At 40.4% G+C, this 22,456-nt stretch overlaps 1 protein-coding gene across 1 annotated transcript in view; it reads right to left on the reverse strand.

The window, feature by feature from the left end:
• Zswim6 (zinc finger SWIM-type containing 6) overlaps positions 1-22,456 on the reverse strand; it is a 163,239-nt gene that overhangs the window by 47,243 nt on the left and 93,540 nt on the right. The window contains exons 2-3 of the mRNA XM_055601934.1: positions 13,738-14,094; positions 185-333 (exon numbers count right to left, since the gene is read on the reverse strand). Of these exons, the coding sequence (XP_055457909.1) occupies positions 185-333; positions 13,738-13,867 (279 nt within the window). The 5' untranslated portion in view covers positions 13,868-14,094. The remainder of the gene's footprint in view (positions 1-184; positions 334-13,737; positions 14,095-22,456) is intronic.

Consider the following 22,456-nt stretch of genomic DNA (forward strand, 5'->3'; position numbering starts at 1 on the left):
AAGTTAAGTTAAGTTAAGTTAAGTTAAGTTAAGTTAAGTTAAGTTAAGTTAAGTTAAGTTGTATTATAATGCAACTTCCTCACTTGGTTCATTAGCTTAAACTTCCATCCTATTTCATACAGGATCTCACACAGTAATCATATATCCTTTATCTGGAATATGTCTTCAAAACTGACAACCATACCTTTGCAAAGAGCAAGTTAAGCTGCTTCCCTGATCCATGGTAGCCTCCCTGGGAAAGGAACAGTTTAACCTGTTCCTGCACCTGTTCTTCATCCAGGTGCCAGCAGTTTTCATCATCGATACTAGCACCTGCTGTAGGATCAGGAGCACCTAGAAGACAAGGGAACATGTGCTGCATTAAAACTGCACTTGGAGACTCTGATAAAAAGTTTGGAATAATTCTGATTCTGTTTTTGGCTAGACACTTTTAAAGTTAATCTCAGTTTTAATTATACACACCAATTTATGACTGAAATAAATGTGAATCACTTTTGATTTCAAAGATTTTCCTTACTCTATGCTTGGTCAAATGCAGGCTGCTATAGGACTCAAGTACTTCCCTTTTAGAGGAGGAGAGCCTCTTTGTTTCTAAAAAGTTTACAAGTTTTCTAAAGAACTAAAGAGTCACAAAAATGTCTTTCTGTACAGGCACGGTGTAGGAAAGACTACATAGGACATACTAGAAAAATGTCTCAAAGACACCTAGAAAACAGGGAACAGGTCATCCCAGTAGAGCCCTTCACTCTCCTAAGAGAACTCAAGAAGCTTCCCCGTTACATGCTACCTACAAACAACACGCTGACGCAAGTCTTTACTTGCAGAAAACAAAGATTAAAAAGGGAAATCAAGACACATGGGAGTAGGCAGTGCAGCTGTTGTGCTAACCCAGGTTGTAGTATTACCTTGCCAAGCTGCATAAATATTTTAGTGCTGAAGTACACACAAAAGATAACGGCTATGTAAGAAATCCACTAACTGAAGGCTACCTTAGAAATGTAAAAGTTACCCAGATAAACTGGGGAAATGTTTAAGCTTCATTATTTGTTAAGAAAATAAAATGACATTTTAAAGTCTAAGATCTATATGAAATAAGATTATAAATAAGAACATTTCACTCCTGATGTCTCATATCCTTATGATCCTTTAGGCAGTTTATAGATATGATTCTGTGTCTCTTGTCATTTAATAAAATTAACTGGCCAAGGAGAGAATCAATAATGTCTTAGAAACTGGGTCTGAGCTGGGCGTGGGGGGGGGGGGGAGAGGGCCTTTAATCTCAGCACTCAGGGAGGCAGAGGCAGAGGCAGATGGATTTCTGTGAGTTCAAGGCTAGCCTGGTCCTCAAAGCAATCCCAGACCAGCCAAGGCTACACAGAGAAACCCTGTATGGAAAACCAAAACGAAAGAGAAAGGAAGGAAGGAAGAAGGAAGAAGAAGGAAGGAAGGACGAACAATGAAGAATGAAGGAAGGAAGAAATAAACTAGGTTTGCTTAGCTCTAGGAGGAGGCCAAAGTGGAACAATCGCCACCCTAGAAAGTGACACTTACTTTCTCAGTCAGTCAATACATCTATGGTGTCAACTTTGTCAACCTGCTTCTTGGCAAGAAATGGCAACATAACGGTATTCAGAACACACAGAAGTCTTGTTCTTAACTAACTTAAAGCCTATTGTTTTTAGCTAGTACCTACAATAATAAATACAATTTATACCATACCTAATATGCTTATGCATTCACGTGCTTATATGATCACATATATTAAACTGAAAAGTCTGACTGGAAAAAAAACACCCTTAGCATAAATGAAATGGCCTGATATTTGCTTTTCTGATTTTTTTTTAATGACTTGTTATAATCCTTTACACTAATTCTATACCAGTTGCATTGTAACATACTATTTGGAAAGCATGGTTTTGAGTAAGCAAAAAATCAGTGTAATAATAATAAATACAAAGTGCTGAATGGTAACAGTTATTTAAAGAAGTCAGAGTTGGGGAAACCTACCAGAACTGGGAGTGGCCATGGATTGCTAGAATAAAATACCTTCAGGAAATGGGAATGAGCTGAGATCTGCCTTAAGCAGATTAGAAGCTAACTGGACGTCATCTAAATGCAGGGAAAAGAGGAATAAGGTCGCATGAGGGACTATAAAGAACTCGGGAAGAGGCCTTAGACAGGAAGAAGCATGGTATACAGGAGAAATAAAAGTCCACTCAACCCAAGAGAAGAGGCTCAGGGCAGAGCAGCACAATCCTGGACAAAGCCTCTGAGGCTGTGCAGCTGAGGAGCTCAGTTTCTCTTCCCTTGGGACAACAAATGGGAACACATGGGGACATTACCTGAAGTAGAAGAATGGAATACTCTTCATCCTGATATGCATCAATTGAAACATTCTTACCATGAAATATTAATTATGCAGCCACAAAAATGAATGGGGATAGTCTTCACATGCTACAATGGAACTACATCTAAAAATGTCGAATGAAAACAATGAGAAGAAAAATATACATGAACACACTAAGTTCATGTTGACAGTGAAGCTTTTTAAGAGACTTTATACATTATCCCTTACACAAATTGTCTGAGGAACATAACACAGACAGGAGGACTTGAAGATGAGCATGTGAGAGATGCATGCGATCCAGGCATGTGGAGAGGGCAGTGCAGGTTTAGAAAGGCCCCAGGAGAGCAAACACCCTCATGTGAATGCTGGAGGAAGAGCAGCGAAGGCAGTGGGAAAGAGGGGCCTCTTACAAGAGCTGCAAAGACTTTCCCAGAATGGTAATTATCCCCAAAGTGTAAATGCAGGTATTGAGCTTTAATACTGAAACGGGGTTACAACTCTGCAGTAAACTAGCTAGCTAGTTCAAGAATAAATATTTAAAAACAAACTTTAAATCTGGGGTTTAACTATTTAAATCCCAATATGTCTTCATTGTACACTTTGGAGTGCTTGACTTGGCATCATAAAAAATGTAAGAGCTGCAGAATCTATTTGAACTTATTAATAGTCACCTGTAATCAAAGACAAAGCACTCAACTTTGAAAAGAAAATACAAAGAGAAATACAGTTCATATGTATTTTTTATTAAATACCCTAAGTTAGGCAGGAACCAGAATCACTACATCCATACATTAAATGCTTTGAAAGCTATCGTGTTTTCTGTTCTTACTTGCAAGTGTTATAATATTTGCAATGTACAATCATTGTGGGTATTCTATTATTAAAGTTCAGTTCTTCGGTTTCAAGCCTTCAGGGAAAGGAAAACTATCTGCTGAGGGTAAAGCCAGTGAGACAGTTACTTGTCTACTGTTCTCCTACAGATACATGTGAGTCTGATTCAACTTCCACCTTAGGAATGTAACACCAAGGAAGTAAAGGAGAATTCATGGACCGGAAGAACCATGGCCAAGTCTAGGCCTACTACTTAACTTGGTTTGGGTTCGTAACAACAAAACCCTTCTCTAAATTAAAACTTATCAAAAATTCTAGGGCATACTGGATACCTTGGCACCACTTCAGACCTACTGAATTGGATTTTTCTCTTTAAACTAGCGAAGAAGGAAGAACAAGAATTCTGTTGTTGGAAAGCATGTTAAGTATCTTGGCATGTTGTGGACCTTAACAATACAGAAGTACACAGGGTCCCGAGGTACCACACAAGCACCTCTTCCCACTGTGAAGGAAGACTTTTTAAGAAGCTTAATGAAACGAGTGTCTCATACTGTAGATGCCATCTCTTCTCAGGGTTAGATAACAGCCCCTCACTCTGCACTTTAAACTGAGTCACCATTCCTTTCTGCTGTGTTTGGCCCACAGAGTTTTGAATCCTAATGCAGGATGAGAAGGTAATTCTTTCTCTTCTCTGACTCCACTGTGACCAACTGCTTCCATAAAACTATTATTGCAGGCATTCATTTTTCTACATTTATTTAGTGTGTGCATGCATGTGCAAGTAATGTTTTCTCTTTGCATCACCTGAGTTCTGGGGCTCAAACCCAGGTCATCAGACTTGGCTTATGTCTTACCAACTGAACCATTTCACTGCCCCCCAGGTAACACTTTTAGCTATTTATACTTAGAAGTTTTCTTTTTGTCAAAATCATCAAATTTCCTCTATTGTACAGAATGCAGGCAGCAGATACCTATACTACTGAAGTAATTACTTAGGCTCTTTTGGGGGAGTTATGAAAGAAGGCTATCATGCAGTTTTAGTGCCTACTGTTTATGCTAGAAAACACTAAGTCAGTGGGTATGCCTGTCTAGCAACTGAAGGCAACACCATGACATCACCATTATCTCTGAGGAGAAAAGGGCAAAACAGCAAAGTTCAGTGTCTCAAAACTCAGAAACAATTTTTTACAGCAGAAAAAAAACCAAGAACACTGTTTAAAAATATAATATATACTAAATAGACACGCTCTTTAGAAAAGTACTTAAATTTCATTCTTAATTCTCATTTTAAGATGGTGCCTGACTAATGCTTTTCTTTCTGTTTGTAATTTTTGTTGTAGTTCAAACAGCAAAACCCTTTCTCAGCTCCTCTACAGTCCATGCACTTCTGGGAGAGGACACGGTGGCTCCTTCAGAAGTTGCAGAGAGGGCAGCCTGCTTTCTCAGCCGTGGGGGCTGATGGCAGAGGAAGGCCTGACCCATGCCCACCTCTGCTCTAGCCAACTACCTTCCTTCAGCTAAACGCCAAGGAAGTAAACGAGCAGCATGCGAACGTGCCAGTGGAAGTGTCTAGGGGGCCCTCAAACAGAACTACCAGTTTCTAGCCCCTCCTTCACCGTGTCCCTCTCCTCTGACCACTGCTCATCACTTATTATCATTTAATTTGCTTCAGTCTTCAGAAGTATATTCATGTTTCTTTTATGGGTAAAAAGCAATAAGACATGTGTACATTTTCCAAATCTCATTAAAAATGCAGCATATAAAGAGCACAGAAAGCTGCATAGTAACAGGTAAGTCATTTTCCATTATTTATTTGATAAAATGTGCTAACAATTACTTGGTACACAAATATAAATATTTATGCCAAGTTCTCAGGTTTTCTTTTTTACAAATGTTTTATTTTTATATTAATTTATTTTTTTAATATTAATCACAGGTTATTTATTTTGTATCCCAGACATAGCCCCCCTTCCTCATTCCCTCCCAATCCCACTTTACCTCCCTCATCTCCTCCCTGTCCCTTTCCAAGCCCACTGCAAGGGGAGGTCCTCCTCCCCTTCCATCTGACCCTAGCTTATCAGGTATCTTCAGGACTGGCTGCAATATCCTCCTCTGCAGCCTAGCAAGGCTGTTCCTCCCTCAGGGGGGGCAAGGGGGAGGTAAAGGAGCCAGTCATTGAGTTCATGTCAGAAATACTTCCTGTTCCCCTTACTAGGAAAACCCACTTGGATATTGAGCTACCATAGGCTACATCCGAGCAGGGGTTCTAGGTTATATCCATACATGGTCCTTGGTTGGAGAAACAGTCTCATAGAGGACCCCCGTGCCCTGATATAGTTTGTCCTTGTGGAGCTCCTGTCCTCTCCTGGTCATACTAACTCCCCCTTTTATCATATGATTCCCTGCACTCTACCAAAGGTTTGGTTATGAATCTCAACATCTGCTTTGATACACTGCTAGGTAGAGTCTTTCAGATGCCCTCTGTAGTAGGCTCCTGCCCTGTTTCTTCTTTTCTCCTACTTTCCATGTCCATCCCATTTGTCTTTTTAAGTGAGGACTGATCATCTTACCCCTGGGTCCTCTTTCTTGTTTATCTTCTTTAGGTGCACATATTTTAGTATATTTATCCTATCTTATAGGACTATACAAGTGAGTATATACCATGCGTGTCTTTCTGCTCCTGGGGAAGGCTTTGTTTTTATATCAAACTCCTGAGCCTTACTAGAAAGGTCTTTACTATTATACTTGCAAGATCTAGCAGTAGTCTGCTCTGCTTATTCTAAATTATGCTTTAAAATGATGGCTTCTGAGCTGGGTGTGGTTGTACTGTCTCCCCTCTCCCCCCCGAAAACAACAAAACAACAAACAAACAAAACAAAACAATGGACAAACAAAAGAGTTTGCAACTATTTTCCTCCGTTATTACTACTGACCCTACAGCCTACAGATGCAGCTCAACTAACACATAACAGTGTCGGTGATAAAAGGATTTGGTATTGTTACTCTCTTAACTTTCCCCATCTTATGGAATAGGTACTTAGTACTGTTCACCTTGTATGAACAAGAAAACTGAGGCCTAATGAGATTACCTGCCCATAACTAGGCTTGAAAGCATTGGGGGCCAGAAGCTGGACTCTAACTCAGATAATTCAGACTGCAAAGACAAAACTCTTATTATATACTAAACAGGCTACAGAGGGAGGCATAAGAAAGCCATTTGTGGGCAATGAGAACAACCAGCTTATCTAGCCAACGGGTCACCTAAAGGAGAGAGAACAGAGAAGGAGACTGGTCAGAGTTAATGAACTCACATACCACGTGATGATCCTCATAGCAACACTTCTACGTAGGGAACGCTGGAGAACACCTCTTTCAGTTCACCCATGAGGGGAATGATTAAATGTGTGTATTCCAGGGACTAGTGCACAATTTACAACACTGAAACTAAGGAGGATAGTTGCACCTATTTGGCCTGTCTCCTTCCCCCCAAAAGGAAACAATAAATGCAGTTTTCAACTGGTTTTATTTTTTCTCTTAAAACTGCATTTAAAGTTGTCTGTGCACATGTATATATACGTGTTCCTGGAGAAAAAACTATTTCATAGGGCATAGACAACTTCGTCTGCTGGGGGGTGCTGTGCTGGGACACTGGTTCTAGAAGCAGCAAACAATGAGGACTTATCTTTTTATCCACATATACTTCTGTGACTACTATGATTTTTTTCAAAATCCACTCTTAAGAGTTTTCTTTAGGTTTCACCTTACCGTCTTTTTGAGAGCATGTAGTTAGAACAACTTTCTCTGCTGTGCAACGTATTTATTAATTATTTTGACCACCAGTATGTAGATGACACACTGATTGTGCCAAATGCCAACAGTAGAGTGCTCCACAATGAAGACAGGTTGGTATTAACCAAATAACCCCCCTAGGATGCTCATAGCACCGTGGGATGCTCTTAAAGGGTATTTGCTAAAGCAAGTCCAATTACAGTGAACGTGACCACCTATGGGGAAACAAACAGGAGAGAATTGTGATATGCGGTCTGCATCAGGTGATGCCAACTCTCACTCACCTGTGGATTTGAAATGTGTTTACAGAACAAATCATCAATTTCCTACTAAGAACAAGACAGAATTTTAAAAAAAGAGATTGTTTTTAAAATGAAGGGGAGCAGGGGTTGTCTCTGACATAAACTCAGGGGCTGGCTCTTTGATTGCCTCCCCCAGACAATGCAGCCAGTTCTGATGAGACCTGATAGGCTAGGGTCAGATAGAAGGGGAGGAGGACCTCCCCTATCAGTGGACTAGGGCAGGGGCATGGGGGGAGGGGGGAGGAGGCTGCAAGCTGGGATGCAGTGAATAAATTGTAATTAATTAATTAAAAAATGAAGGGGTGCTTACTACATTTGTGTTCACAGGAATGGTGCCATGCCACATACAAAGGGCATGAGTCTCCATGTTTACAGTTAGATGAAAAGGGAACATGTGTGTAGACTTGTTTGGTAGTAACACGGCGGCTTACGTAGACTGACACAGAAAACAACTAAGACAAAGTAGTATTTAAAGGCTAAATTAAAGAAAGACAGGCAAGATGGATTTACAGTCTTAGTTTTATAAAAACAAACCATGACAAAAATATTAAATGGAAAAAAATCTGTTTAACCAAACCTTCAGCAGAGTGCAGGGAATCATATGAAAGGTGGGGGATTAGTATGACGTTCAGAAGACAGGAGCTCCACAAGGATCAAATATATTTGGGCACAGGGGTCTTACATGAGACTGTTTCTCCAACCAAGGACCATGTATGGATACAACCTAAAACCCCTGCTCGGATGTAGCCCATGGTAGATCAGTAACCAAGTGGGTTTTCCTAGTAAGGGGAACAGGGACTATTTCTGACAGGAACTCAATGGCTGGCTCTTTGACCTCCCCTACCCCCAAGGGAGGAGCTGCCATGCTAGGCCACAGAGGAGGACTTTGCAGCCAGTCCTGAAGATACCTGATAAAACAGGGTCAGATGAAAGGGGAGGAGGTCTTCCCATATCAGTGGACTTGGAAAAAGGCAGGGAGGAGATGAGGGAGAGAGGGTGGGATTGGGAGGGAATGAGGGAGTAGGATACAGCTGGGATACAGAATTAACAAAATGTAACTAATAATAAAAATAAAAAATGTCTAAAAAATAAATAAAAATAATAATAAAATTATTTTTAAAAAGAAATGCAATAGTGCCAAAAGCACACCTGGGAGAACCAACAGAAGCTTAGACTGTAAGCGTAGATCCTCGCTGTCTTCTGTGCGTCTGCAGATGTGTCAGCTGAATGGGCTAGTAGATGTCATGTCGACCCTTAGGTGACACAGTGAATGTCCTTGGTACTGCATGGACTGAGATGGTACTGGGGCACATACAAGAGCACTGGCCTACTTTGGGAAACTGGCCCAGAACCTGGGCTTGAAAGGGTCACTAAATGACCTCCTTTCACTCAAGGTCAAGGTCAGTAGCAGTTTCCCTGTAACCTGTTCCTTTGTTGTAGTTTGTCCAGTACAAGGTACCTCACGGGGTGGTCAGTAAAAAAAAAAAAAAAAAAAAAAAAAAAAAAATGAAGTGGGGGGAGAGGGGGAAATGGATGTCAGAGAGTCTGAGGAAAGCAAAGACCACCTCTAACTTTTTTTCATTTTCATTACCTGCTCTTCATTTACTATGCAGGAGGGGACTTGATGCATGTTGGAGGTCAGACTACAGCCTGTGGGAATCAGTTCTCTTTCCACCCACAGAGGTTCCAGGGATTACACCCAGGCAGTCAGGCTTGGCGGCAAGACCTCTGGCCACGGAACCATTTTGCCACGCCTTTGTTTTCTTCTCAAACTATGGTATGACTGTCCCAACAAGATACGGCTGAATATCTTTTTGATATATATATATATATATATATATATATATATATAATTTCTTTTCTAAAGCTATCATAGAGGAGGATGAACATTTTAAGTACAAAAGAAAAATGTGCTCCACCCATGAGGCAACACATATCAACAACAATCCTGGAGTGTAAGTGTTCAAGTTCAATATTCTTTCCTATGCCACAATTTGCCAATTTAGAATGCCATATTCTTTGTGGGTATGCTTTGAGATGGGGTGTTGCTACACACACAAACCAGGCTGGCCTCAAAGCTGTAGTTGGGCTTCTGCTTCCCTCGAGAATGAAGATTACAGCACACACCATCACACCTGGCTAGTGCATCTCCTTTAATAGGAAACAAAGCCAGAGAAGCACGAGGTCACACAAGTAAGATAAGAGAGTGGCACTGGTACTAGAAACTCAGTTCATCTACTGGTAAGTACTTAGAAAAGACACCAGTCTCTATTTTAAAAAACAACGAAGGTAGAAAGCTGTATTAGGACAGAACGATAAAAGCAAACAGTTTGCTTAAAAAAAACCCAAAAAACTACACAACCACAATCTCCTTCGTAGGATATTAACATTAAATACCACACAGCCACTTTGAGCATACAATGATTAATTTTTATCATAAAGCCATATAGGAAAGTGCATGAAACACAATGAAATGAACAAAGACCTGACAAGTACTACTATTATGACAAATAGTATCCACTCTACATCTGTGTTCACACTGCCTGCTCTGGGTGTGGCTGGATGAATCTCCACCCAACTGTACACTTGCAATTCAAGTAAGAAATAATAGGAATAAAACAAAATGTTTAATTCGTCAAGATAAAAGTATTTTCAAAAATAATTATAAAAAAAAAAGAATTTTAGGGGAGAGGACAGAGGGTGGTAGAACTGGGAGGAGACAGCGGAAGAGGGGCTACGGCCAGGATACAAAGTGAATAAGTTGTAATAAATAATAAAAAATAAAAAAGAAGTATTAAGAAATTCAGAAGGAAATGGGAAAAACTGTAACAAAATGTTTGCAGTTAATTATGAGTTGAAGCATACTTTTCTTTCAAAAAAATGCAGATAGGCTAAACCGTGTCATCATGCAGCTGACTAAAATCATTAAGTCAAAATCCTATGCTAGCCCTATTTATCTCTTAGTTAAAAGCAGTACTTCTCTTTAGAGAAAAATTAGGTCACCCCTAAATTCGTATTCAAGTTATTTTTCTCAAATGAAAAAAAAAATACAGCCCAAATCACACAAGAAAACGGATTTAATTTCAAAGAAAGAATTTTTATGCACAGACGTTTGAAGGCAGGTGCGGACACACGGTCAGACAACTGCAGCACGTTTAGTCTCACGCTCTGCCACATCATCAATCTCACAGTTCAAGTCAGGCCCTCCCAGGAACTTAGGCCAGGGCCTGTTTCCCACCCCTCTTGACCACTATCATACTAGAGTGGAAGGCAGTATACAGCTTCTCTAAATGGCCCACTTTCAGGCCTAAACCCAACAAGAAATTAGTAGCGAGAAGGCTGGTAGTAACCACCACTCAGGTGGTTCTTGGCTCTCAGGTAGCAGTTCTCATACACAAGCTCTGAAAATCAGATTCCAAGCTAGCCTGCAGTGTTCATCATAGTTCCCTCTTAAACACTGCTATTTGATATCAGAAATTCTGAAACAAATGTCATGTGAACGCAGTCCTGCAAGCAATCATAGTTTACATTATTTTATTAGGAACACAATTTCAACATGGTGATGGACTAAAAAAAAAATCTTTTAGATAAGAAACTTTGGGACCTGTTAACCTTCAAAGCAAGACAAATGCATATATAATTAGAATATAAATATATAAATAGAATATGTAATTATTAATAGAACTTTCGGTTAAACTATAAAATTCAGAGAACAAAGGCTTTAATGGGTTATTTGAACTAAGAAAAAATAAAACAGAAAAAAGAACTATTTCCTATTTGTCAATGTCTGCTGAAAACTTTATGAAGCCCTAAATCAGTGGTTCTTAACATTCCTAATGCTGTAACTCTTTAATGGTTCCTCATGTTGTGGTGGCCCCAACCATAAAATTATTTCATTGCTACTTCATAACTGTAATTTTGCTACAGTTATGAACTGTAATATCTGATATGAGACCCCAAGGGTCTGCGACCCACACGCTGAGAACCACTGCTCCCTGAGAAATCTCTGCTGAGTGTTGGCTGGTGTGAATTTTTACAAGGCAGCAAGAGTTGAGTAAGTAGGGAGAAGCCTACTTGAGCGGCTCTTGAATGCACGTGCTTTCTGTGGGCCGAAGGCACTTCTGCAGCAGTTGTTTAGGCTCCCGCTATTTAACAGGGGTGGCTGCTTCCAAGTGAAGAGCTCCACACCCCTCACAGCAGCCACTTAAACAAAGCAGAGACTGACCTGGGGAGCACCACAAGAAACATGACTGCATGAATTTGCCTCTAACATAAAACCATGGATTGCACAGTACCGGAAGACTTCTGAGAAAATGTTCATAACAGCTCTACTGTAAACAAGGCCCATCAACAGTGGAATGGAAAATAAATAGTGGCATTCTCACACCCAGAATACTACACAGCAATGAGATGCTGTCTGGTATCACCAGCCACACATGGCTACAGATGGATCTCGTGTGATTTGAGGTGTTGTAAGGATAAAGACAGGCACCAAATTTCACACTTCACATGGAGAACTACAAATGTCCTTCAATAATTGAGAAGAAATATCTTGCCAGCTCTCTCTTTCTCTCTCTCTCTCTCTCTCTCTCTCACGCACAGCAGTGCACGCGTGCACACATGCACTATTTACAGCATCACTGACACATAAACAACAATTTGAGCTACTGAAATTGCTTATTATTTTACAACATATCATAACAGTATCAAATCTTATGGATTCATTGAGAGAAATATACTGAATTTTACTTATAAAATAGCAAAAATCTGAAAATGAGGGTGACAGTGATCTAAAAAAATATAAACTACATAAATATTTTGTTGAAGCAATATTAGATGAATCAGAAAATGGTATTAAAATTATTTTGCTTTTTATTTTTTGAATTTACATTTATATGTATTGTGGGTCATAATGTATTTCCCTGCATGAACAGGAAAACGTCTGATAAATGACAACAAATGAATTGCACATGAAACAAGGACAAATTCTACTATTAAGAATTTAAGTAAGATGTAAAGAAATCATACTGTATGATATATAGAGTTTAAAAACAGATCAAGCTAAAATAGCATTTAATGATGAAAGAGTGCTTCCACCTCCCAAGGAGTGATTACAGAAAAAATCAGGGGAAACCCGTGGGAGCGGGGCAGCTCAGACTGCCTTCTGCTTGGCCTAGGTGCTGGTTTGCTGTGCTTGTGACTGTCTGCAGACTTCATATAGAGAGTGGCATATCAGTTTTTAAATGACGTAACGCTGTTTTCCATAAACATCTCTACATGTGCTATGAGCTAACAACTGAGAAAACTAAAGGAATAAGGTTGGGTGACTTGTTCTATACCTCAAAATAATATATTATACCATATAAATTTATATTATATATAATAAAATAAACTTAATATCAAGTCCTTTAGCCAAGACTGTGATACTTTCCTCAATGTATTTTTAATTACTTACAAAATTATTTCTAAATGTGCTATACCCATGGAAACCACAGCTGTTATTCCTCAGGTGCTAGGAACCAGGGTTTTTTGTTTGTTTGTGTGTGTATGTTTGTTTTTGAGGCAGGGTCTCTCACTGACCTGAAACTTGTTAAGTAGACAAGGCAGGCTAAACAGCAAGCCCCAAAGATCCTCCTGCCTTGGCCTCCCCAGCACACAGATTACAAGTGTGCTATCATGCTTGGCTTTTTAAACATAGATTCTGGGAGTACAATTTAAGTCTTCTTGCTTGCAAGGCTAGCACTTTTAGTGGATAAGCCATCTCCCCAGGCTAGTATTATTTATAATTCATTAGTATTTTGTAAGGAAAAAATGTTCATGGATATATTTCTGAACTGTTCCACATTTTCTTTGAGTTAAAAGCAAAACTGTTTGGTTTTAACTCTACATTACATATAACAAACTCTAAATCAGTTGTAATATCTTTCTAAGTTTACTTTCTTTTATAAGGTACCTCACAAAAAAATTTCCTGCACTAGAAAGGGAATGTTAAGTGAAAAACTAAAATATGTACATATTCATTTGCTAAAAAGTGTAGATTAAATGGCAAGTGTTTTGTATAACTAATATCTAATATTAAATAAAATGTTACTAAAGCAGATGAAGTATAAGACACAAGAGATTTTTCTGAGCATAACAGGGCTGCTACTGTCAGATGTGCTATGGCATACATGTAATATACCAGGGAGGGTGGAAGCAGAGGCAGGAGGCTGAGGAAGGACAACTTTGAGTTCAAGGCAAGCCTGAGCCACACCTAACGAGACCCCGTTTCCTAGCTTTCCCCCAAAGGGCTGGCCTTCTAGCATAAAATACTTCAAAAGAAATATTGTAGGATATAAAACTAAGTTAACCTCTCTCTATCAAAGAGCATTATTGATGACCTAATTTTCACACTTAATTCATTTTATGCATAACTGAACAGATAAATAAAAAAATCTAGAGAAAAATTACATCGTCTGTCATACTCACCGTGAACTTGGTTGATTTCCGAATTCTGGGAAAGAATTTCATCTGCTAACTTCTGAGCAGTTGGCAAGACTTCTGTGTGGTGCACTGTGATCAAATACTGAACAAACTTCTGTAGCTGGTCTCTGTTCATCTGAAAGAGAGTCTCTGAAATGGGAAGATGCAGTTTGACCTGATCTGGCTTGCGAATGCGGTATAAAGACAGTGCCACAACATGGGCACAATAAAATATGTCCTTGTTTCCACAGCTGCAGGTCACTGAGGTAATCTTGCAACGATCAAAGCTGATGGCCACGTTGCAAACGGTTTCTGGCTCCGATTGTATTGCAGGTTCTGTCACTGTGCCGCTCAAGTGGAAACCTAGGTGACAAGAAAGAGAGAATTCAGCTGCTGCACTCAGATGCTATGGTAAGTCCTAACCCGTGTAAACAGGTGGCTCTGGACAGCACAGAAAAGAAAAAACAAGTGGAAATATTCAAGCTAATAATACCACCAATTTTTCTAACAGGGATGAAAAGACAAATGTTAATCAGTGGCACCAAGGTACCTGGCAAAGCAAAATTAAAACACTGACTGAAGGGCATCTTGATCACACCTACAGCAAGCAGTTACTTCACAGCATCATTACTGTTCCAGTGAGATTCACGACCAAGGTCCAGATCAGAGGAACACTGTGGTCCTCCCTCTTGTATGTTTAAAATTTAAAGTATAAGTCACATGGCTTACTGATCTTTTACTCTCAGCCAAACTGTCCCTTTCTTTCTCATTTGTTCTAGTCTGCATGAAGCTACCAATCAACACTGCAAAGGGAGAGGAGGTCCCTTCCACAGAAACTTCTTAATGTACTACTTTTCCATAATACATATATATGCAGATAAATATATGTGTGTGTATACACACATCTATGCCCCCCCAATTGTAGTATCTATTAACAGCAGCTACAGGGAGAGCTGTAAACCCTACAGAAGCTGTTCATGTATCACTCTGAGTAACTCTTGTGGTTTACATTTAACCTAGCAGAGAGGAAAGCTTAGCTACATGTAAACATGTAAACTCCCCCCCCCACACACACACAGTGCGATATCACCAATAAGAAAGAGGCATTGGAGGCAATGCACCTTCAGGTTAGAACCAGACAGGGATCTTCTACATGTTCCATCAACAACGGCCAGCTGGACACTGCTTACAGTGACCCAGAAGTCCAATGCCTGACCCACTGAGCAGGCCATTTGCCCTCGGAGAGTTCTAGCTAGCCAACTGCAAATGCCTCTCACAACCACTGTATTTGGTACTGCTTGGCTGGTAAACAAACCTATACTTTTCCCTACATGCATAGGAAAGCTAACCTGAAGTTTGGGGGAATGAGGAGAGGCAAGGGATAAACATCCATTTGGCCAGCCACTTATCCCAAAAGCCACATTCACTGATGAGGGATAAACCTGAAGGAGATCCCTTTGGGAGCTTAAAGGGCTCAGATTTACATCATGATTTCAAATGCTTGACAGAAACCTGAGTGCTAAATAATGAAGCCCTCCCTCATGGTTCTCTTGGCCTTCTGGTTCCCCTTCACAGACCACATGGACACTGGAGAAGTGATGCATGTGGCTCGAAAGTGACTGGCAGACACCAACAACAATTACTAATACGCCATCAGGACCCCACTTGAGTCACCCAGACCACTACGCCAAAGAACAGAAACTTCCTGGAGTGAGGTAATTTCATTTTGACAGGATAAATGTGACGATTTTTTTTAAACCAAATAAATCAATTTTTAAAAGGGTATTCCATAAACACAATAGTAAAGTTTGAAAATTGTCATATAATAGTTATGTGGGTTTTTCCCCATAAATATAATCCATTTAAAGATAGACATTCTAGTTTAAACCTCTATCCCTCTAATCAAGACTTCTCTAAGGAAAAAAAGAAACAATTAATTAGAGAAAGGGTACATAAAAAATTTTTCTCTTTGTTCTTATGTTTTTACCCATTAAAAATTAACAAATAAACACCTGAGAAAAATGTCAAAAATAAAAAAAAAATAATCTTGCCTTAGTTAGTACATACCAGATAAACTATATGTAATAATAAAAAATGCATGGATGGGCAGAAATAAGACAAAAATAAATAAAGGTGTGAATCAGAAGCTCACCACAGGTTATGGTATTTCATAAATGAGATCTCCCCACCCATATTCTATACATTTAGTTCAAGGTTTAAGATTGTTTCTACATGTCACATATTTGCATGTATGGAAGCCAAGATAGCACAGCATGTAGAGTTGTAAACTGACCATCTATAAAATGCATATCTTCCCATTTAACATAATCACCTTTCTCCTTGTCCACCACAGGAGACTTTGTCCCTCCATCAAAATGATATTGGAGAATCCCAACCAGAGCAAAGCCCATGACTGAGGGCTCAAAAGAGCAAGACTGGGTAGTAAACAGTCTGAGGGCTGGGAGGGTAGAACATTCCTAGCATGTTCCAGGCCCTGAGATCAATCTTCAGCACCAAGTGTAGGGTGCGCGCACTCGCACGCACACACAAACACACACACACTCATCAGCATAATCAAGCGTCAACAAGGTAATAAAATAGGTACTCTAAACAACTCTATTATTAAAGAGAAAAGGTACTTAAGAAAACCGATGAAGCATGCAAAATAGCCAGTACAAAAATAATCTTTTTCATGTAAGTTGCACACTACAAGTTAGAAAGGGGCATACTGAATCCTGATGTGGCACTATCAGCGTCCTGTATTACCCAACTGCCACAGGACGCTGATTATTCTTCCCTTCACATTTTTAAGTCAACTTTAAAATAATTTAACCTCCAAAACAACGTAATCCAAAAGCTGTGAGGTCACAAAATACAAAACGTCACTAAGTTTCATTAAGAGCTCATCACAGGTTATGGTATTTCATAAATGAGATCTCCTCACCCCCTAACTTTAACATCATCTTTTAAGTGCTCAAATTCCTTTAAAATCCCCAGCCTTCTCTGATGGAAACACTTCTAAGGGGTAATAATCTAATGTCGGTTGGCACAGGCCCTGCCACCCTACCCAGCCGAGCCCAGGGCACAGGGAGGCGCCCCTCCTGCTCACTTCAGGAGCAGCGTTAGAAAAGAAAGCCATGTGTCCCTCCACCACACCAAGAGGGCTGAAAACATCCTCACACTCCATTTCCCCTCTGTGGATATCACTTAGATGCTGAGTGGACTGAAACAAGACAACTTCTAAGAACAGATTTTGTCCTCCTGTAGCTCTGACCAACCACAATGACTCTCTGCTTTAGAACAAGCATTGAGCACAGAAAGGAGGGTAATCCTGTACTATCTGGTGAAATATTTTCAAATAACTAAAAGTGAAGAAATTACTCTAAGCCTTCTTCTAAAATACATTTGGGTCCAAGTGTAGTGGCACATTGCTTTAATCCCAATACTCCACTCAGGAGGCCGAGGCCTTGTAAATTCAAGGCCAGCCTGGTGGACACAGAGAGCTCCAGGCCATAGTGAGACCCTGCCTCAAAAACAAGTTTGTTTGAGAGTCTCCAGGTAAGATGTGAAACTACACTGGGTGAGGAGAAGTGAGTCTAGCACCGGCTCTATGCAAAGGGGCCAGGAAGGGCTTCAGAAAGTCACAAAGGTGGTGAAAAAGCAGCTGGGAGGTGCTGAGGAGACACTGAAGACACACCAAAGCCCAGTAACCCAAGCAATGAAGAGATCTGACTGGGTGGCTCTACAGCAAGCAGGGGGGAAACAAAGCTTATTTGAAAGGCAAACCAGGCAACAAGAGAGAAAAGACACTGTTGGACCTAGGTAAGGAGAAGACCATGGATCACATGAGTCTCAGTCAGCTGTTTTGTGAGAACTGTTTTCCTTCAGCACCAGTGGAATCCCAGTTTGTCATTCTATATGACTGAGAGGGCAGTGGGCACTATTCTGAGAAAGAACTTACTGTTAAGGACAGAGTATAATCACGTCATGGAGCCTGACTTTTAGTCTTCTATAGTGCCAAAGTGAGGCCCAGCTGTGAGGCAGTGGTGGAGAGCAAGAGGGCTGGACTGTGACAGGGCAAAAAACACAGGCATTAGAAGCATGGTTCAGACAGAGAAGTATACAGGAACAGAAAGGCACACTCTCAATGACAGGAAGCCAGCTCATCAACTGCGAGTAACTCCGGAGAGCCTGTAGCCTTGGGTAAGTGGGCAGCATGGAATGAGTGCACAGACCAACTCTGAATTTTGTGGAAGACTTGACACCCACAGCGGCATCCGTGCATGAGGGGAAGGGTCAGCCAGGCAGTAGGTGGGTCTTTGCACCTACTGAACTCAGCGCTGCCCATGCTCTTAAAGCACACGAGAAACACCCCAATCAGAATACTGGTCACTCTAGGGCACAGGGAGAGAAATCACAGGAAACAGAAAACACAATGGAAAGCATCACTAAGAGACTGAAACGAGCGGACAAAAGATCAGAGAAAAAGAACAAAACTGACAAAATTCTACATTCAAACAGCAACAGTGGAAAAGAAAAGCTAACTAGCATAACCACAATGAGTGGGTGGGGGAACATGCCTAGTCCACATTTGAAAAAGCCAAGACCCTTAATAGGGAGGGAAAAAAAAGTGGCAGGTGTGTCTTATACTCTCTCTGCACCAGCATAAAGCTACGAAAGACAAAAGCTTCTCAGGTCAGACTCCTCTTCACACACCTAGCAAGCGACACTCTTCATGCCACACACATCTGACAAATGGACCCCTCAAACTGTACACAGACAGCAAATTGAACTCACACCACATACATATGTAAATCTCCAATTTTCAAGAAAGAAGCAACTCCAACACTTCCTCTCTTTTTTTTTTATTGTACTTTTAGTATTATTTTCACTTCATTGTATGTTAAACATGCAACTTAAGATTTTGTTCGTACTTTTTTTTTTGTTCGTACTTTTATTTCCCTTCACTCATTCATCTAATTTTGCGTGTTATTTTTCAGTATTGCAATCTTTTTCCTTCTTCCCTTTATCATTCTCTTTTATCCACTTTGTTTCCCTGGGTTTTCTTTCTAATAGCTTGTCGGTTGGTTATTTTTGTTGTTTTGTTTTGGTTTTCTATTTTCTTTTTCAAGGCAAGATTTCTCTGTTTTTCAAGGTTTTTCTTTAGCTGTCCTAGAACTCTGGCCTGGAATTCAGAGATCTGCCTGCCTCTGCTTCCAAGCGCTGGATTAAAAGCATGAGCCACCCCAGCCCAGCGATTATAGTATTTTTACTTCAGCTGAAGACTTCAGGTCATACTACTGAGCCAGGTAACAAAAACTGCACGGCACTAGAAAAAGATGCATGGACAAATAGAGTAGAAGATCTAGAAATCAGCTCACACAGTCATCTGATTTGGGTTAAATGTCAACAATATACATCAAGAAAAAAGCCAGCCTCTCTACCCAATGGCACTTGGCACACTAGATACTCACACATCAAATAATGAAACTACTCCACTTCTCCGACAATCAACACGATGTGGATTGAAGGCTCCTGTGGGGAGCGGATGAAGCCTGGGTGAATGTGCTTTGCTCACATTAACACTGTCAGGGCAAGGACCCCCGTGCCTCAGAAGCATGGAGATGGCAAAGCCTTCCATGGTCAGGTGCAGAGAAAGGGCAAAGCCTTCCTCTAGTCCAAGCACAATGTTGTAGAAGACTGACCTTTACTTAAACCAGTGATGGAGAAAATATCAACCCTAGCTTCCTTTTCCTGATGAGTACTACCGGAAACTGCTTCCCCACAGAAAGCTCCTCCTGACATTACTTTACATAAGCCACCTCCCATCCTACCTTGATGTATATAAACTCACAGCCTTCGGCAGCCATATGCAGCAAACTCGCCTCCCTGCACAGCAGTACACATCACTACATGCTGTGAGTTGTGGACTGCTGGTGCATGTCCTCAGAGGGAGTGGCCCATCCAGCCTCAGCTCTTCTCTACACGTTGTCTGTGTGGCTGCCCTTTCTTCATTCTCTCTTCACTTTACACACCTCCTCGGGCAAAGTCCAAAGTCATGCAAGTCACAGGCGACCTTAATTCTTAGACCGAAGTCTTGGAAAGTGCCAGAGGAAAATGCTTTAAGACAAGCAACAGACAAGAAATAATCCTAGGGAATAACAAATGGGATTACACAAAACTAAAGGGCTTCTGCTGAGGAAGTGACCACCAGTGAGAAGAAACAGCTTGTGAAATAGGGAAATTTTCCTGTCATGAGGCAAGGAATTAACAGCTAGAATATTTATGGAACTACAAAAACTAAACAAAAATACAGTTGATAATGGGCTAATGAACTGAAATGACAGTTCTCAAAAATGAATATGAATGATAATAACTGAACAAGTGTTAAACACCATTAACCATCAGAGAAACACGATTAGAGAAACTGCTTTAAATACCCATATCTCATCCCAGTCAGAATTACTATCATCAAGAAAACACAGAACAAATGCTGGCAAAGATGTGGAAAAAAGCAACCTCTGCACACGGCTGGCAGAAATGTAAACTGGTGCAGCCCCTCAGGACAGAGTACGAAGGCTCCTCAAAAGTCAAAGACGAACTACCATATGGCCCAGTTAGACTATTCCTGGGGTCATACCCAAAGTCAACACAGCACAACAGACACCTACCTGCACACTCATGTTTATTTCTGTGATATTCACAATAGAAATGACAAGAAGAACTGACCTCAAGTCCATCAATAGGTAAATGGCAAAAGAAAAAGTTGGTAAAAATACAGAACTGAATTTTATTTAGCCATTAAAGAATAAAATAAAATCAGCCGGGAGGTGGTGAACACCTTTAATCCCAGCACTTGGGAGGCAGAAGCAGGTGAATCTCTTGAGTTCAAAGTCAGCCTGGTCTACAGAGTGAGTTCCAGAAGAACCAAGGCTACACAGAGAAACCCTGCCTTGAAAAACCAATAAACAAACAAAGGCATTTGCAGAAAAAAAAATGGATAGATGGAACTGGAGATCATTTTTAAATAAAGTAAAAGCTTCAGAAAGAAGCTTTATGTATGTGTTTTGACTCATACATACAGAATTGTGTTGTGTTGTGTGTGTGTGTGTGTGTCTAAGCAATATTAAGGGAGGAAATGAGGAAAGTGACAGTAACCGAAGAGATCTGATCTGAGAGCAAGGGACACTTGTTTTAGGGACAGATGGAGGCCAGCAAGAAGAGAGTGGGAGGATGGCTGTGAGCTGAGTGGTTAAGGACTAAGTATAATGATATATATGCATGAAAATTTAAAAAAAAAACACCTTAGGAATGTTTGTTTGCCTCTACAAGATGTAATGTACTAGGAAGTTAATCATGAGGAGCAGGGCTCAGGGAGCATACTGCAGGCCAGGAATACAGACTCTGGCCCACTCGGGTTCTGCTCCTTAAATGCTGTATGCCTTGGATGTATTATTCAGCCCTTTTGAGTCTCACTTTATTTGTGCAAGTACGTGGCTAGAAACATGTGTTGCAAGGTTGTTTGGGGGAGTAAAATGAAATAACATGTGTAAAGCACCTGGCACATAGTAAAAGTGCTCATTAAATTTTATTTCCCTTTCCTTCCCATCCCAGCTGGAGAAACAGAGGGGTGTGGATGCTTTCCCTTCATCCAGAACACTTTCTTTTTCTAAGCTACTGGAATTATGGAGGAGGAGGCTGCTCTCATGGGGTGGCTTGAAAAATAAAGAGAAATCACAAAGGTCTTTTGAGGCAAGTGGCTAGGGAAACACTAGAAGAATCATTGTTATTTGGGAACAAACTGAAAAACTTAAGTCACTTATATCTTGGTTCATCTCAGCTCTTCCCCCTTCTTATTAAACAGTGTGTTAATTTCACATGCAGAGAAACAAACACAAACAAAAAACCATTATGCAGAGCTTTTTTAAAGTATCCATAAGTTTGTAAATGTTGTAATATGGTGATTTTTAATGTGATACTAAATCCACCCTCGCCCCCACCCCTGGCATTCTCAAGTGCCTGTCAGAGCCACCATGATAATGAAATCTTTCATAATTATACCTGGACACTAGTGACCTTTTAGACTGTGTCTCTCCTGAGTGCATTCACGAGGCTGACATGATGTGGGCTACTGTAACAGAGACAGATAAATAAAAGAGCTGGACTTTCCTAAGGGCAAACACTAGAGAGATTTGCACAAACATAAATTATGTCACTCATTTCAGTAAAATATTTTTTTGAGAGTTACAAGAGTTTTTTTTTTTTTTAAAAAAAAACAAAGATTACTATCAACATATACTTACTATTATTGAATAAGCACGTACTACAATTATTAATAGTTTTAACTTGAAACACAGTGTCTATTGTTGGGATAGAATACCATGAGCAAACACAGCTTAAGGAGGAAAGGGGTTCTTCATCTTCCCTACTCTTAGATCAAGCTCCATCACCGAGGGAGACAGGGTGGGAACTCGAGGCAGGAGTCTAGGGCAGAAACTGAAGCAGAGACCATAGGAGAACACTTGCCTATTGGCTTGTTCAGTTTGTTTTCTTATACACAATATGTGACCACCAGTCCAAGGGGTGGTATGGCCCACAGTGAGCAGGACCTTTCCAAATCAACCATCAACCAAGAAAATGCCCCACAGGCTTGCCTACAGGCCAATCTTAGGAAGGCTTTTTCTCAATTGAAGTTCCTTCTTCTCAGATGACCCTAGCTTCTATT

The sequence above is a fragment of the Psammomys obesus genome, unplaced genomic scaffold (assembly GCF_907164565.1).
Source record: "Psammomys obesus unplaced genomic scaffold, mPsaObe1.curated_primary_1811, whole genome shotgun sequence".
NCBI lineage: Eukaryota > Metazoa > Chordata > Mammalia > Rodentia > Muridae > Psammomys > Psammomys obesus.